This window comes from Cylas formicarius, unplaced genomic scaffold, assembly GCF_029955315.1.
Source record: "Cylas formicarius isolate icCylForm1 unplaced genomic scaffold, icCylForm1.1 PGA_scaffold_9__14_contigs__length_23061073, whole genome shotgun sequence".
NCBI lineage: Eukaryota > Metazoa > Arthropoda > Insecta > Coleoptera > Brentidae > Cylas > Cylas formicarius.
This window is the reverse complement of record NW_026844365.1, coordinates 19,280,235-19,296,436: the sequence shown is the minus strand read 5'-3', so window position 1 is coordinate 19,296,436 and position 16,202 is coordinate 19,280,235. Positions and strand designations below refer to the sequence as shown.

General features: G+C 38.7%; 2 protein-coding genes across 3 annotated transcripts in view; both read left to right on the top strand.

Annotated features, from left to right (window-relative positions):
* LOC132707144 (E3 ubiquitin-protein ligase MYCBP2) overlaps positions 1-13,880 on the top strand; it is a 218,337-nt gene extending 204,457 nt beyond the window's left edge. For both annotated transcript variants that reach the window (XM_060678856.1, XM_060678855.1), the window contains 12 exons: positions 17-366; positions 3,625-3,894; positions 3,953-4,101; positions 4,629-4,851; positions 4,901-5,084; positions 5,712-5,881; positions 6,701-6,940; positions 8,788-8,973; positions 9,029-9,136; positions 11,224-11,433; positions 11,826-12,093; positions 13,609-13,880. In XM_060678856.1, the coding sequence (XP_060534839.1) occupies positions 17-366; positions 3,625-3,894; positions 3,953-4,101; positions 4,629-4,851; positions 4,901-5,084; positions 5,712-5,881; positions 6,701-6,940; positions 8,788-8,973; positions 9,029-9,136; positions 11,224-11,433; positions 11,826-12,093; positions 13,609-13,724 (2,474 nt within the window). In that variant the 3' untranslated portion in view covers positions 13,725-13,880. The remainder of the gene's footprint in view (positions 1-16; positions 367-3,624; positions 3,895-3,952; positions 4,102-4,628; positions 4,852-4,900; positions 5,085-5,711; positions 5,882-6,700; positions 6,941-8,787; positions 8,974-9,028; positions 9,137-11,223; positions 11,434-11,825; positions 12,094-13,608) is intronic.
* Positions 13,881-14,213: 333 nt separating this feature from the next.
* LOC132707378 (centrosome-associated protein 350-like) overlaps positions 14,214-16,202 on the top strand; it is a 31,517-nt gene continuing 29,528 nt past the window's right edge. The window contains exons 1-2 of the mRNA XM_060679211.1: positions 14,214-16,069; positions 16,122-16,202. The exon at positions 16,122-16,202 is cut by the window's right edge and continues 15 nt beyond it. Of these exons, the coding sequence (XP_060535194.1) occupies positions 14,339-16,069; positions 16,122-16,202 (1,812 nt within the window). The 5' untranslated portion in view covers positions 14,214-14,338. The remainder of the gene's footprint in view (positions 16,070-16,121) is intronic.

Genomic DNA, 16,202 nt, shown 5'->3' with positions numbered 1-16,202 from the left:
CGTAACGTCTTTTCAGAAACAGGCGACAGCATAATTCGTCTAGAACTTAAAGGTCCCGACAATTCAGTCCGCGTACGCCAACTGAGAGTGTTGGGGAGAGTTGAGGGGGAACCTCTTAAAGTAGGCAAGCTTTATAGTGCCGCGACTATCCAGCAAAGAAACTGCGAGGCGGAAACTCTCAGAGTGTTTCGATTGATTACTTCGCAGGTGTTTGGAAAACTGATACAAGGCGAGACCCAGAACGGGGAGAATCTCGTGACGTCGACCAGTGACAATGGGGAACCAGTAGAAGAAAGTAATGATCTAAGGGAGCATATGGTGGGAATCTTGTTTAGTAGGAGCAAATTGACGCATTTACAGAAGCAGGTATGTATGTTCTATGATTGAAAAACAAGTTCTTGTATTATGTATAATATTTCTCTCTCTGTAAAAAATACACACTTGACATGACGCTAATTTGAACATACATTACTACTAAAATTTTTAATATTTTATTTCGATTGTATCCGTTCTTTACGGCTAGGCAGCTGCATTCAGACATTTCGATCCACTAAGCCTGCACGTCTTCACTCCCTCCCCTAGAAGAATCCTGTATTCTCGAGTAAATACAGTACCTTATGGAGAGTTTGGATAGTTCCTCAATGAATTGTGCGTCGAGTACTCTTAATCGACTACTCCCTAGTGGTGCGCACCCGGTTCCTTCTCTTTTAAACACACCCTGCTGCTGTTGTTGTCGCCGTGTTTCCTCCTCTTTTAAACACAACCTGCTGCTGCTGTTATCGCCCACCACCTCCCAGCGTTGGTAATCGAGCGACTAAGACTGAGGAGTAGAAGGTCACACAATTAGAACCCTCGACTGTTTCAGTCCTCATATAATTTCCTAGTACAGAAAGAATTGCTTCCTCGGTATTCCAACGGAAGGGTCCGGTCCGAGATATATTACATTCCGTCTTGTCAGTGCTTTTCGGCAGCAATATCGAGCTCACCTTCAGAGGAAAGAACCTGAACAGCCGCTCACCTGTCGCTGCAAATATAGATGTGTTTGTCTGAGTACTCTCTGTGGAGTATTCTCGTGAGCACACACCTGCACAGGTATCTGTTCCCTGTTCCCTGCCTGTTTCAGTATTTGTTTTGGACTCGCCCGTATACCAGATTAACATGAAGGGCAAGAATATTTTCTCGCGCACAGTATATGGAAACAAAATGTTGCAGCCTCAATCCTTTCTCTCTTCATAAATCGGGCATCTTGGTACCGCCTGAGCAATCTGAGAACCGCTCTCCAAACATTAAGCACCATCCTGAGATATAAGCCTTAGAGTCCTATAAGGGCAGTTGAAGTGGTTTTCATGATATTGGGTCTCTCAGTGGAGCGCCACCAAGGCAGTGTAGGTAATGACTGGTTTTACCAACATCGTGTATATCCAGATCCCGATTTGTGGCTTCAATCCCCAGTTATGTCCCAGAGGCTAAGACACATCGACAGAAACGCGCACATCTTCCCACTTGTTTCACTAACGCGAACCGTCCTTTTTCAGAGTGATGTTTATTTGTATCTGTAAGTGAAGGAGGGTAGCCTACACTACAGTACTTAGGCCTCAGTATTGTGCTTCCTCCTGGACAAAGTACTCCAGAATATGTTCTCGCCTGCAAGCTGATCTCTGATGTACCGCTCACATACTAGCCAAAAGATTTTCAAGGCAAACGATGTGTATTATCTCCCTCCTAACACAGGGGGCAAACGTAGGCTTGGTACTTTTGTTCAGAACCTGTAGTCCAGAGAAGGCAATTGAGAGCTAGATCCCCTGATTCCCCAAACCACGTGGTGCGAATTGGCATCGTACCCAAATATGACCGGCATTCTTTTTCTGCTACATCACTATACAACGTCACATAGTTCCTGCAATGGTGCTGGTTGCATAGAGCACTATTGTGTCCTACACGCCCTGTCTGTTCATAACCTCTACTCTTATCGCCATTACTACTTAGTACAAAGGTCCAGTAGGATCTCAGCATGCCATTTCTTCGCCATCATCACGCAAGGCATCCATCACCTGAAAAACAACATAAATTTTGCTGTCAAATCTTTCAACCTTGGCCACCGCACACCAGGGTTCTTAAATTAGAGCTCTTTCTGTCTGCTCCGCAGTCATGCAGCGTTCCGTAAGACAGGATGCTTCATAGTTTCGATATAAGTTAATTTGCAGGTATTTTATACTCATCCCCCTCTATCGGAAAGGGTTTATTATTCCTCTTCGACGGACTCCCCCGGAGTTTCAACAGTAAAGGAGCCCGAGGGCCCGCCCTTGTTGGTCTCCGGGGCCTCCGCGGGTGAACCGAGCGGTTTTTGCTATAGCGTCATGTCCCAGAATCGAGCCACGGATATCCCATCCTTTGCTGATCGACCTCATATTGTTCCCAATGTGGTCCGGTTCTAGCCATTCGAAAGCAGTCTCCGCACCTAAGCGGTTAAGGCTGGATTTTATCTGCTTCTTCGACCCCTGATCTGCACAGGACGCCATAATGTCGACCTGCTCAGACTTATCAAAGCACGGAAGTCTCGTACTCTGGGGAAGGTCGTCGGTTACATGCTCCAACGAGTCTGACGACTGACAAGCTAAGACCTAAGTCCTGGTTAAGTTACCTAAGTTAATGGTAACATAAAAGATTTCAAAATTAGATGATGAAGGCTAGTTTTACAACTATTGCAACTAATGCTTATTACTCTATCTATTGTATTAGTGAATGTTGGTTTTTGTTCGTATCGTTGGTGTACTTGTCTATAATGGGTTACATCTCGTCTTCTAGGCTTAAATACTCATGTCTTGAGCAAGTAAGATCAATAAAGACCATCTTAGCTCCGAATTTCGCCCATTGATCTGAGAGACAAATATCTTTCTCCTTAAGTGGCTCCAGATCTCACTTCGCCTCTTACTCTGGTTATCGTTCTGCTGATACATGCTGACGTTAAATCATGACTGGTCAAGGGTAGGTATTGTTTGGCTGATTATTGAGCTGACTCACTAGCCTCTTTTGTTTCACCTTAAACATTTAATTTGGTCATGAAGTGTCTCTTGATCAGCATTTTTTTTCACCAATGGCAAAGAGAGTTTATTCTGTCAACCCCTCTGCCGCACTGCCATTGTAGATTATGAAGTTCTCACTCTTATTGCTAAAAATATCGTTTGTCGCTATGGTTATGACCCCCTCTGCTCACCGCAAATATGTTTTGCCTTGTGACATCAGACATAGGCGTTATACGTGAGTTTTAGTTAATTAAAATTTATAATAATTGTGTAAATCTGGTTTTATTTTCAGTTTAATACTTCAGAGCTTTCTTGTAGTCAAGGCCTGAATTTCCATTTTCTTGTTAGTAAGACCATTTGGTTTACTTAAGATCGAAGGCTCTGATATAATTAATTACTTTTAGTTCAATTTGCAGACTTTTCCAAAGCGTGCACTGCTGAATGCCAAATACAAACCAAATAAATTTTATGCACTTAAACGAACACTCGTCCCCGTTTGCTGGCCAGCCGTTAGCGAGCCGGTCTCTTGATAGTTTCATTCTCTACTGTTTTTGCCATCATATTGGCGTTTTTTTACGGGATAATATATTTATATTTTCAGGTTATTGTTCATATTGTACAAGCAATCCGTAAAGAGACTGACAGAGTTCACGAGGAATGGGAGGCCAACACCTATGCCGGCTCGGCCACTTCAACCCATAGCAGTTCCGACGCCACAAAAAACTCAGACACTTATTGTTTCGAAATGTTGTCAATGGTTCTCGCGTTATCCGGAAGTTCGGTGGGCAGAGCTTACTTGTCACATCAAGGCGGTTTGCTGGGAGATTTGCTGGTATTGCTTCACACTGGCAGCGCCCGTGTACAACGTCAGGTATACTACACTTCACCGATATTTACCCTAGGGAGATATTCACCTGCGTGTTTATTAGGTTATCTCGTTGATTAAACGAATGCTGCCAGAAATTTCCCCAGAGTTCTTTGCCAAGGTGGTCGGAGTTAAAAATTTACCACCGAAGGATTTTAATATATTTCCGATGGCTAGCAAAGATTCGAATTCCGGCAAATTTGACATACAAAGGTACCGCACGTAGTGCCTATTACTGCGAAAAAAGCTGATCAAGACGGCTGCCAGAGGTCCTAAAACGCGCGTTATGTTTATCAATTTTTCTGTAAGGTTAACTAAATTTCCCGAGTAGTGTATTTCGTTACTTCTCCATCCACCGTCCTACGGGGAATTGTGCCACTCCATCTACAGATGGCAGCAAAGGCGAAACAATTAAAGATTCTTAGCACCACAGGGTAAACCATTATTATCTTATATATTTAAATATATCCTGCTTGTAGAGCTCTTAAAGAATAGGCGATTGCACAACCATTGTTTATAACTTAAAATATATAACATTCGAATTCCACATCCTTCCCCTTTTAGGTCTGCAATCTATTTTTTTAAAGAGTTCTTTTAATATCAAATAAAAACTCAGATCGCACGACTCATTCACACATAAAACTGTTAATAACTGCCTACTCGACGCGTTTTGTTTGTCTTCTGGACGCCATTTTAACAGCTAATCATAACATTAGCGTAGACATTCGCCATTATTTTAGGTTGGGATTGTTAGACGTTTTTCTCAGTGTAATAGCGAAAGCACTGACCGTTCAGGTCAAACTGCGTGGCAAAAACGGTGGAGGGGGGCCCGCCAAGGAAATCAACACGGTCACTTTAGCGACCTCTGCGAATTTTAAAGACGACACCCGTTGGTGGTTGAAAGGATGCACCAATCGAAAGCTGGCGGAGGTCATTGTTCAGCTGATAACGGATATGTCCGCCGTACGCGTAATATAATGTTTTAAAATTTCCGATAACAGGATAATTTTAGGGCAAACTGTCGGAAGTTTGGGCAAACATCACTAAAGGCGCGATCGCTGAGAATATTATAAATCTGACTTGCCTTACCGAAGAACAAAGAAATCCCAATATCTGCATGAAAACACCTACGCTTTGGCTTGCGCTGGCGTCACTCTGCGTTTTAGACAAAGACCACGTCGAAAGGCTTTCTTCAGGTACCATTTATCTTCTTCTTATTTGACGCCCCAGATACAGAATAATGATAGAATAACAGAACAGCTAGTTGGTTATTCGTTAAAAATCGATATTACTCGTTAAACCGGCAATCTATGAGCATGCACCAGTTGCGCGCTTCATTATACATTGCATGTCACTTAGCTTTCATATACCGTCATCGGAAAATAGATAGATAGAAAATAGTGCGGTTGCGTCTATTTACAAATATAGTAAATCCTAGAACGGCTCCTGCCAAAAAGTCGGTCAAGCATAATTATGGAGTTTTGATCAAGAATATGATTACCTACAAGTCGTAATTCGAATTTTGTTTTGGTTTGGTTCTTTTTCGTCTTCACACGTAGTCATTAGAACGTAATTTTCATACGAAGAATTCATAACGTTTTATCTCGATGAGAGAATTTAGAAACACAGCCTAGTCTTAGACGTGCAAATATACACGAATCATGACGGTCACAAGATGATCCTAGGTCAGGCGATCATATGTGATCTTTATGTTGATATTCTTTGAGTCTGATTAAATGTTAGTGAGTTTAGTAACAGCTTCATTACATTGTTTCCCGCCTGACTACCCAGGATTAGCTGGTGGATGTAATGCGTTTCTTTAGGTCAGTGGAATAAGAGCGAAGGTCAAAATGTACCACCTAGGCCGATGTGCACCAACCACGACGACGGTGAAACATTCGCCGTTATCCAGTGCAACGTATGCGGAAATTTGTGCGCAGACTGTGACAGATTTCTCCATCTGCATAGAAAAACTCGAGGTCATTTGAGACAAGTAAGTGTGATAGAGTTCTCTGTTTTGGTACTTTCTGTATATTGTATTTTCAACCTTTAAACATCCTCGAAATCGTTCGCAAAGTTTTTATCCTCAGACCTTTAAAAATTGTCCCGTCCACGGGGACGCTGATATCCAAAATTGCTATCTCAAGGTCAATTTTGACAATTCTTGCTGTTTCTAGTTCTATATAAATCAATGCGCTGCTGAATGCGTACCTATTTGACTTTAAGATATTTTGAGGTGAAACACCCCTATCCTGCATGACTTATGACATCAAAACTGGGACCGCATGGCATTCAAAATATATGAGAAACGTCACACTACAATTTGGAGTTAAAAAAGCCACCGCCCCACAATGAATGGGGTTACAACTTAAGACCCTTTCAGAATAAGACGATAAAGAATTCTTTTTTTTGTTATGGTGCCATCTATTAGATAAGGCGCAAATTTTTACCTTTCCGATGTTTCTTGTTGAATAGATCAGGACAACCAGGAACCACATATTTTCTATAAATTTTCTATAAGCTTTAGAGTTGAAGCACAAAGCTATAATATAATAATCCACACCTACAAAGCAAAAACACAAAAACGCAAGTCAAACTGACGCAAACTGAGAACAACGTAATTAAAATCAAGTGCCACCTTGACATAAGGGGCCGCACAATATCCAGTCCGATTATCTCGTTGCCTAAAAACGTATTTTCATGAGCAAACGTTTAAGTTTCTTCCAATATTTTGGGTGGTATATGACTAGGTCCTGGGGAGAAGTAAGTAAAACTGCTTATATATTTTTGCCTAAATAAACTTACTGCGCAGGTGTGCAAGGAGGAAGAGGAAGCGATCAAAGTGGAGCTGCACGAGGGCTGCGGAAGAACGAAACTGTTTTGGTTGTTGGCGCTGGCCGATTCGAGGACTTTGAAAGCGTTAGTTGAATTTAGAGAGGGCAGCACTCGAACGAAAGCGGCCGGGATTACCGGAGTGTGCAGGTTTTGTGGCACGACCGGCAATTCCGGTTTGCTGGCCATCGGAAACGTTTGCGCAGACTCGGAATGTCAGGTAAATTCCCTTTCGCAAATTTTAGTTGTTTTTTTCACAAATAAACAAAATTTAAGCCACACCCTTGGCCGCAAAACTCATGCACAACTGTTAAGCATCGACTCATCTTTGTTTATATTTAAAGGCATTGAACGTACAGTTCTCCAAACAATATACCGTTTTTACTTTGGTAAATTCTTGTGGAGGTTTAACCGCAGGCTTACCTCGCTTGCGTTTCTCTTTGTAACCGTCAGAAATAGATTCGCAATTCCACAAAGACATTCCAGATCCGTACTCGGTACATCGTGCATACAAAAAAAAAAATTCTTCGTGCCAACGCACGAAAAGTCTCTTGGCAACAGTCAATGTTCAAAACACTACTGTAAAGTTTTAAATGTTCTTCGGATAAGCATCAAGTAGACTTTTTGGGACCCCACGAACTTTAAGCTCTTTTCTTTCTTGGACACCATTCACAACAAGGTCACGTACTGTGGCATACGATCTTTTAGTCATCTCGGACGTTAATTTTATGGCTCTACTTTCCGCAGATATGGATTTCAGAAACAGAAACACATTTAAAATTATCATTTTGGCAGCGATCGGCAAATGTGTCTGAGTCTTTGATCCATTTGAACTTGACGCACGTTCATCATCAACGATTATTACGTCATCGACCACAATCTCAACTTCTTTGTCGCTGGACATCGCACGTGACTAACAAAATTGAATAACGTTAGTATATGGTACCTTTAAAAAATCACTGAGTCTTGAGAAACAATTGAATAACAGTAAGTTGCTAATCACTAACTGCAAACACAAGACGGAATAGAAATAACTCCAAAGCATCGACGACTAAGAATATACCAATCATACAATAGCAAACTGGGAAACCATGCATTATAAATCAATTATCTATTTTGGATTGCTTTCCTACGAAAATATTTTAGTGTCATTATCTTAAACCCTTAAGGTGGAAATCAGTTTAAGCTTCCTAATGTATTTCTTAATATAGGAGGTTATCGAACGCCCTACCTCAAGTAGGGACTGTTTTAGGAAGATTTATAAAAAGCACACTAATATAAATTAATATCAAACTCTTGACTGGAACCTTCGGCACTGTACTAACACACAATAACGCGTTTTACCACAAACCGAAACAAACTGTTTTAATCTTCTCCTGAAGATGCCAACTTGGTTACCGAAACGCGCGTCGAGTATGTAAAATTGAGTTTCGGTTTGTGGTAAAACGCGTTATTGTGTGATAAATTAATATAACAAAGAAAATTTCCCTACTCTTAAAATACACTGCACAGTGAAAATAGGCGGGTCTTAAAGTCGTTCCGAAGTCAAACCCATAACAGGTTGTAAATACGGTATATCGTTAGAGAAATCTACCCTCAAAAATAAAGAAGTACGGTTGGTATCTTTAATGGAAACTGCTTTTCGGTTTTGGTGCTAATTTTCCTTTATTAAAAAAAAAAAATCAGGTCGAAATTGAAGAACTATTGGAAGATGACATTTTGTTTACCTGTGATATTACTTTTTATGTTGGCTTTTTCAGAGCTTGACCGATACTGTTAGCTGGTTCGAGTCAACAAAAACCGACGCAGGAGGAATCCAGAAGCTTTATAAAAAGTATTAAATAGTAAATTGTTTTTAAAGAAAATTGACCTTTTACTTCGCACATTCGATAATTTATGAAGCAGAAATGAAAATAATATGCCAGTATGCAAGTTGGTTAGCAATGATATTATTTTATCTTTTTCCTCATTTCTTCCATTTATGACCCTGATAATCAATGTCAACAGAGTTTTTCGGTTAACGGATTTAATTCACGATGCTCCCCCGCTGTAGCTAGTCCGTTGCAGGAATATGGAAAAAGCGCGTGCGCAAAGTTATTAAATTGTGGTCACATGTGCGGGGGCGTGTTCGGCGAAAGCAAATGTTTGCCGTGTCTGCACGGTTGCTCGAACGACGCGACCTTGCGTCAGGATTCGGACGACATGTGCATGATTTGCTTCACCGAGGCCTTGTCCTGCGCACCCGCTTTGCAGGTAAGAGTCGCTCAGTTTCGGAACACGAAACGTTGTGAACTTGGGACCGTTGCAGTTACGATGCGGCCACGTGTTCCATCTCCATTGTTGCAAGGCGGTGTTGATGAAGCGATGGGCTGGTCCGAGGATTACGTTTTCTTTCTCGCTCTGTCCAATTTGTAAGGTGAGTGACTATCGCGAATATAGGTGTGCAGGCTTCCCAAATATAAGATAAGAAAAGATAAATTCCCTTTTTATAAAGTTGGTGTCATAAAAGAAATCGGTGAAACAAGTCCAAAAATAGGAAACACAGACCACAAAGCATAGCACATTTGACAAACTGCGAGTCATGTTTCCAAAGTTCTGTGAATTTAGCTATATTTTATATTCTATTATATAAATTTCTTAACGTTTGCTCCATTGTTTGGATTAACTTTCGGTCTCGCGACTAAAGTAAATGATCCACGCTCTGTCAGTGATTACAATTAATAATTAACAGTTCTTGATATTGATGGCAAGTATCATGTTCCAGTTCTGGTCCCGACAGTCTTTGGACCCAACGCTCCGAAACCCTGCCAATGCTCAAACTAATCATTCGTCTACCTTCAGTAATGCATCTTCCATTTACTGATGTGCTTAGGCGTCCACTGCGTGGATAGTCTTCTAGTGATGTTCTACCGCTTTTAAAAGGATCGAATCCATCGTAAACAGTACTTTTATATTCTGCAGACTCATTAAATACTCCTTGTAGACGCTGAATAATTTCTGATGTTCTTAAACCTTCTTTCTGTAATTGCTCAGAAAATCAATCATTAGAGTTTTTGAATTATTAATAACAATCTATTCTCTTCGCACGTCCCAGAAGTTGACTCATTTGTTTATGCTAGGTTTTCTTAACAAATACTCTCTTCTTATGTTACTACGGTCTTATGCTCCTATGATATTTTCTTGCCTTACGATATTGATATTAATTCGGTCCGTGGGTGGATTCTTTCAAATTGTTTTCTAAATGGGCATGCGATTTGATTTCAAATACAATGGGTTTTGGTTTATTCATCGGCAGCTCACATTCAGTGCTATCTTCCGGCTTCAGATCATATACTCAACCTCATCTTAATTGTTGACTATAACGACATCAGCAACCTGCCTTCCCTCGTAGTTAACTTTTCCTTTCTTTATCCAGAACGAATTCTATCAGAAGATTACTTATTTGATTACGCCTTTGGTTAAAACATTAGAAACGGGACGGACGGTGGACGTCGAAGTAAAGAAAAAACCACTTAATAAGCGTTCCCTTATTAAGCTTAAGCTTATCGCTTACGTAATCTATGGGACACAACCTTAAATCTGTTATTAGGGCTTCTTCGCAATCAGAATTAAAAAATGCTTGTCTGGAACATATTTTTCTTGTAGTGGTTCTCCATTGTTACCAGTCATCGCGAATATATTTACGGAATCGTCTGAGAAGAAAGTCCTCGACCTCTTGCGTTCCATCACAAAACACACAACCTTCTAGAATCAATTAATCCGAAAGCAAACGCACACTTGCCAAGTATTTAAGAAAAAATAACGTTAAAACCAGGTTTACTACTTGTGCAAAAATCTAGATCCGCCGAAAATAAAATTCTGTTTGAGATACCATGAGAATACACTCGACTAGGCTAATAGAACACGAAAGAGCCGAAAGACTACAAATAAATTCATGAGCAGTTGCCGAACACAATCATGAAACTGGACATCAATTTTTATTCGATAAAACTAAAATTCTTGCATGCAATCAATTCTTCTACCAAAGAAAAATCGGAGAATTCATGTATAATCAATCAAATGATGTTAACGGCAACTCAGATCTTTACCTTCCACCTAAATGGAAATTACTGATTCCAGACAATGATCATGTCACTCATTTAGCTCCACCATCCTCAAACAGTATATAAACAGGTATAAAGTAGGAGAATGCGAGCTAGTTGCAGTTAAGCTCTGAAGAAACCAACAAAATGATTGGCGGAAGTCAGCGAGTTTGATTTATCAACAACCGACGCAGAAAGAATCCAGAACATTTGTAAAGTAGTACTTAATAAGCCTTTGTGGTTATGGAAAACCTATATATCAAACCTATAGGTAGAATCTTCATTTATTCGTTTTGTTTTTTTAAAAATGACCTCGTGAAAAGTGTATGTGACAAAATTAAAGACTAGTTTTTCCATGCCTGTCATTTTTGTTCACTTCCACACCTTTCACAGTACTGAACAAGCTAATTATCATTTTCAGATTGAAATCAAACACCCAATGCTTGAAGAACTGTTAATGCCTATTCATGAATTGTATCGGGACGTTCGAAGAAAAGCGTTAATGAGACTCGAATATGAAGGTTTGAACACGGTAGATGCTGTGGGCACTCCGGGCACAAGATTCTATAACGATCCTGCCGCATTTGCGATGGACCGATACGCTTATTACGTGTGCTACAAATGCAATAAGGTAAGGAAAATGCTCCAAATTTATAAGGAAGTAGTAATATTGACTCATCCAAATACCCTTAATAAGTAGAAATGATCCAGAGTTATTACCAACCATAATCCTTTTCGAATTTGCTGGATTTTTCGAAACGGCTTTGAGTTCTCAGGTTGCAAATTCTCCAGACTTATAAGGATAGTGGTAAGATTGACTCATCCAAATACCCTTAATAAGTACAAATGATCCAAATAATCATTACCAACCGAAATCCTTTTTCTAAGCTGGTTTGACTGGTCAGGTTGAACATCTTGGTCCAGTCCATTTTGATGGTGATCATTGTTCAAGTTTGTAGATTCTGTCCTCTGTTAATGGTAGACTGTTTGCGTACCGAATACTGAATAAAAATAAATTTAAAGGCCTACTATGGTGGAGAAGCAAGGTGCGACGCAGAAGTTGGTGACAACTATGACCCTACAGAACTGGTGTGCGGAGCGTGTTCCGATGTGGCGAGGGCGCAAATGTGCCCCAAGCACGGCACTGATTTCCTGGAGTATAAATGCCGCTACTGTTGCTCGGTAGCGGTCTTCTTTTGTTTCGGCACGACGCATTTCTGCAACCCTTGCCACGACGATTTCCAGAGGGTTACCAACTTGCCAAAGAGCGAACTGCCTCTTTGTCCTGCAGGTACGAGATATTAATAATGTATAGGGCGGGCCGTTTATCTTGGGACACTACCTTATCTCAGAAACTATAAGGGATGAAGCCAAAAGTTAAATACAAAAAATAATTGAGCCATTACAAATCTTTAATTTATTTTAATTTTTCGTGAGCGCATATTAATCTTCTTATTTTAAATGGAACACCTGGTATATTACTTCATTTTTGAATTCTAGACATAATTTGTGTATAATGTCCTATGCCTAAGTCTAACCGTTTTTGACATTTTCAACTTTATATGCGAAAAATGACGTTTGCAAGAACTAAAATAAATATCTTCATTCGGAAGCATTTATTGTTTCACTTGAGCAAGTTGCGTTAAAGACAAAGGATTCGAATAACGGATTTCATAAGAAATATCGATACATATTAATTCAGGGTACGCAAAAAATAAAAATATTTTTCTAACCTTGTCATATTTAGCATTAAAAATTAAGACAATTTTATATAAGTTTGTATATGCGAAATATTTTTATTTTTTGAAATATTTCCTTTTAAACATTTGTTAATCACAAATAATATGAAAATAATCTTGCCGATGCGCTTATAAAGATCCGAAACTATGTATGTATGCATTTATTTATACAGAATAAGAGCAAGGATACGCGATAACGTTGGTGAATATTTTATTAACGATTAATAAAAAATTAATCAAAATAAACCCAACAGCGGTTTCTTTTCCTAGAGGGGCGCATTGTTTTTTTTTTTTTTGGTGCCCCTGCGGAGCACTGAACTTTCGCTAAATCGATGTAACTTTCACGTCTCGCCGAATTTCAAAGTCACAGCAAATTTTGGTAAAAACAAAAACTTGTCTAAATAATAGCGATTTCCAATGATATTTTTTTTAATCATGCAGGGTCATGATAGACGAAATCTGAAACTATCTCTCCACACAACTTACGATTCTGTTTAAACCAAATTTACCCACGAAAACGGCAATTTTCAAGATCTCTTTGTTTTTTTTTTAACCCATAATGGACACACCCATTTTCATCATCAAAATTTCATCATCATCGCATCAAGATTGAGCAAGAGGAATAGCGATTTCCATATGGATTTTTTCAAATATCTTGAGCAGCGTATGTGATAGACGGAAACTCCAAATACAAAAATTGTAGCTCTTAACCCGGTCTATAATACTGTTTGAACAAATGGGTGCGAAATTTTAACACACAATGCCGAAGTTATTCAAGGATCTGTTTCCACTTAGCGGACATAACTAATCTAAAATATTTTGAAAGAACATGTCCTTTCTTGCTTCGTCGTAAGCAAGCGTTTATAAAATAGAGCCTTAGTAAAGCAAAAACTAGATGTCAACCAAGTCTTAATTTATGGTTATACATAATTGATAAAGAATTTAATTAAATTAATACCTAACAACGTATACTTTTTCGGCTCACCTTCATTGAAAATGTGTTTACCATAAACATAAACTATATGTATTACTCAAATTTTACATGTTTGTATTTTTTCTTCTGCCAGGCCCTCGAGCTTCTCAGCTAGACGGCGACGAATGTCCACTACATGTAAAACATCCTCCAACAGGAGAGGAATTTGCGCTTGGATGTGGTGTCTGTAGAAATGCACACACATTCTAGTTGAATTGATTAGTATTGTTCCGTTTTTTCATATTTTTTTATATCGTACTCGGTAAACAGCTTCATTTTTTTAATACGTATATAAGATTAGACTATGAGTAACACTTGAAAGGATTCTTATTATATTTGAATAAATCCCAAAAATAAAGAAAATGTACCCAGTATACTTTATGAAAACCCAAAAATTACCTAACTCAAACTTTCTCGGTTAGTTCACGGTTCAAATGAGCTTGCCACATCAGGAAGCTAATACCAAACGTGTGGATTAAGGGACGTAATACGTCACACGGTCTGCCGAAATTTTTAGAACGAAGCGCTAGCTTCTCGTTAGTTTTGGTTAGTCTGGTTAATCGCCGCATATATAACGTACGTCTTAGGTTTGCCGCCCTTGTGCCACAGAAAAAAGAAATGTCTATTACGTGCTTCTGTACTATTTGTTCTGTGTACAACGCAAAATAGGACTTTCTCTCTGTATTCTGTGGAAAAAAAACTAACCTATACTGCTACGTTTGCTGTTTGAACACTTTTTTTTTCCGGAAACAAAAATTTTGGTTTAAAGCGTGTTCTAAAATCAATACAGTTTTGAAATGCATTGAAATACATTTTCTTTGAAAATGAATAGCAAGAAACAGTCCAACGAGAATAATATTGCCAAACAAATTTCGGAAAACTTGAGAGATACAGAATTATTAAAAAAGAGACTGCAGAAATTAACAGCTACTGATGATTACGTTATCGACCAGGTCAAAGGAGCAGGTGGCGAAAAAAACAAAAAGTATGATGTTCAAGAGGCAAGAGAATTTATGAAAAAGCAAAGAGAGAAACGCATGGAGGAGCTTAGATTCAAAAAGAAGGAAGAATTGAAAGCATTAGAACTTCGTAAAGAAAAACTTCAAGAACTTCAAAGGAAGACCAAGGAGCTTGTCACCAGAAATGTTCAAATGAAAAGGTCAAGATCAAAATCGCCTTGTTTTGAGAAAGCAACAAATTTGGGAAAACCTAGTGCAACATTAAATGTAAAAGCTGCTTCCCAAGCAATATTTAAAGAATGCACTCATTCAAATTCCACTAGCAAAGAAAATGTTAAAAGTGCTTCAGACCATAAAAACTCTAGGTCTTCATCAAAGGATTCCAATTTGTTGTTAGCACCAGAACCATTAATTTCTCCTAAACTTCTGGACCAAAATCCACATCTTTTGAAAGTTCCAAACCAAAATTTTCATTCCAAACTTGATTACTCTACAAAACGATATCAGGAAAAGCATTCCCAACATTTGGATAATGTTTTGTTATCAAATGTTACACTAAGATCTGGCTATGATACTAAGAAAAATGATGTACCAGTTTGGTTAAAAGAAACAAGAGAACCTGATCCGTATAACTTTATAAACACAGTTAAGAGGCAACTGAAGTATGGAGTTAATCCACCTACTTCTTTGGCAGCTGAAGGTACAGTGGAAATAAATGACAAAGACAGATATTTAAAGACAAAGGAACAATTTCAAAACAAATATGTAACAGGAAACTCTGTTAGTGAGTCAGATACTTCAAAAAATATTCCCAGCCTGTCCACGGAAAGTGCAACTTCAGTGAAAAGAAATGCTGAATGTGTAAAATCCTTTAGTCACAGTAAAAGTGTTGATGCGTTAAAGTTAGGAACAGGAAAGTTTGATAATTTAGTACTAACAGAAAGCAACATAAACTGTCCCATCATTAGCTTAGAAAACATCACTGAAAATAACGTCGAGTTTGCCTTTCCCGAAGAGGTCAATAAAATAAGGAAGAGGCTTTTTGATCGTTTTGATTCATCAAGTCGGTCATCAATTATTACATTTAATCGCGCCAAGGTGTCACCTAATAAAGTACCTGAAGATCATCATTTAATCTTAATGGAAAACAATTCGGAGGAAGTTATTTCAAGTGTGGAAAGGAATGATGAAACTGAAAATTTACCATCGCAATCTCTAGCCGGCATTGATAGATTAGATATTGATGATATGAAAGTTCTATCTTCAAAGAATATTGATTGTTTAGCCAATAATATATCAAAATCTGAAATTTCAACTGACACACCGAACACCAACGACAACAAATCGGAATCAGAAATAAAATCCGGCCCAATTGAGTCAAAGAACTCCCCATTGCATTCCAATCAATTTAAATCACTTTTTTCGGATTTCCACCCATCCGGTACATGTTCTCTCAACTCTCAAAAGACTAGTCTGAGTTCCAAAAGAAGTTCAAAAGACAAAAGTAATAGTTTTCCATCAATAAATAAAACCCTCGAAAATAGTGTCCTGAAGAATATAACACTAAGGTACCCCCAAAATTCTGCTCAGAACCAGGTAAATAAATTCTTGAACTATTGTAACTCAAGTTTACCTATTTTTGTTGAAGGATAAATCGAATGAAATTCACTTCAAATTTGAAGCGGAAATACATTTGCTGAATGACTTTAACAAATCCCTTAGGCAATTC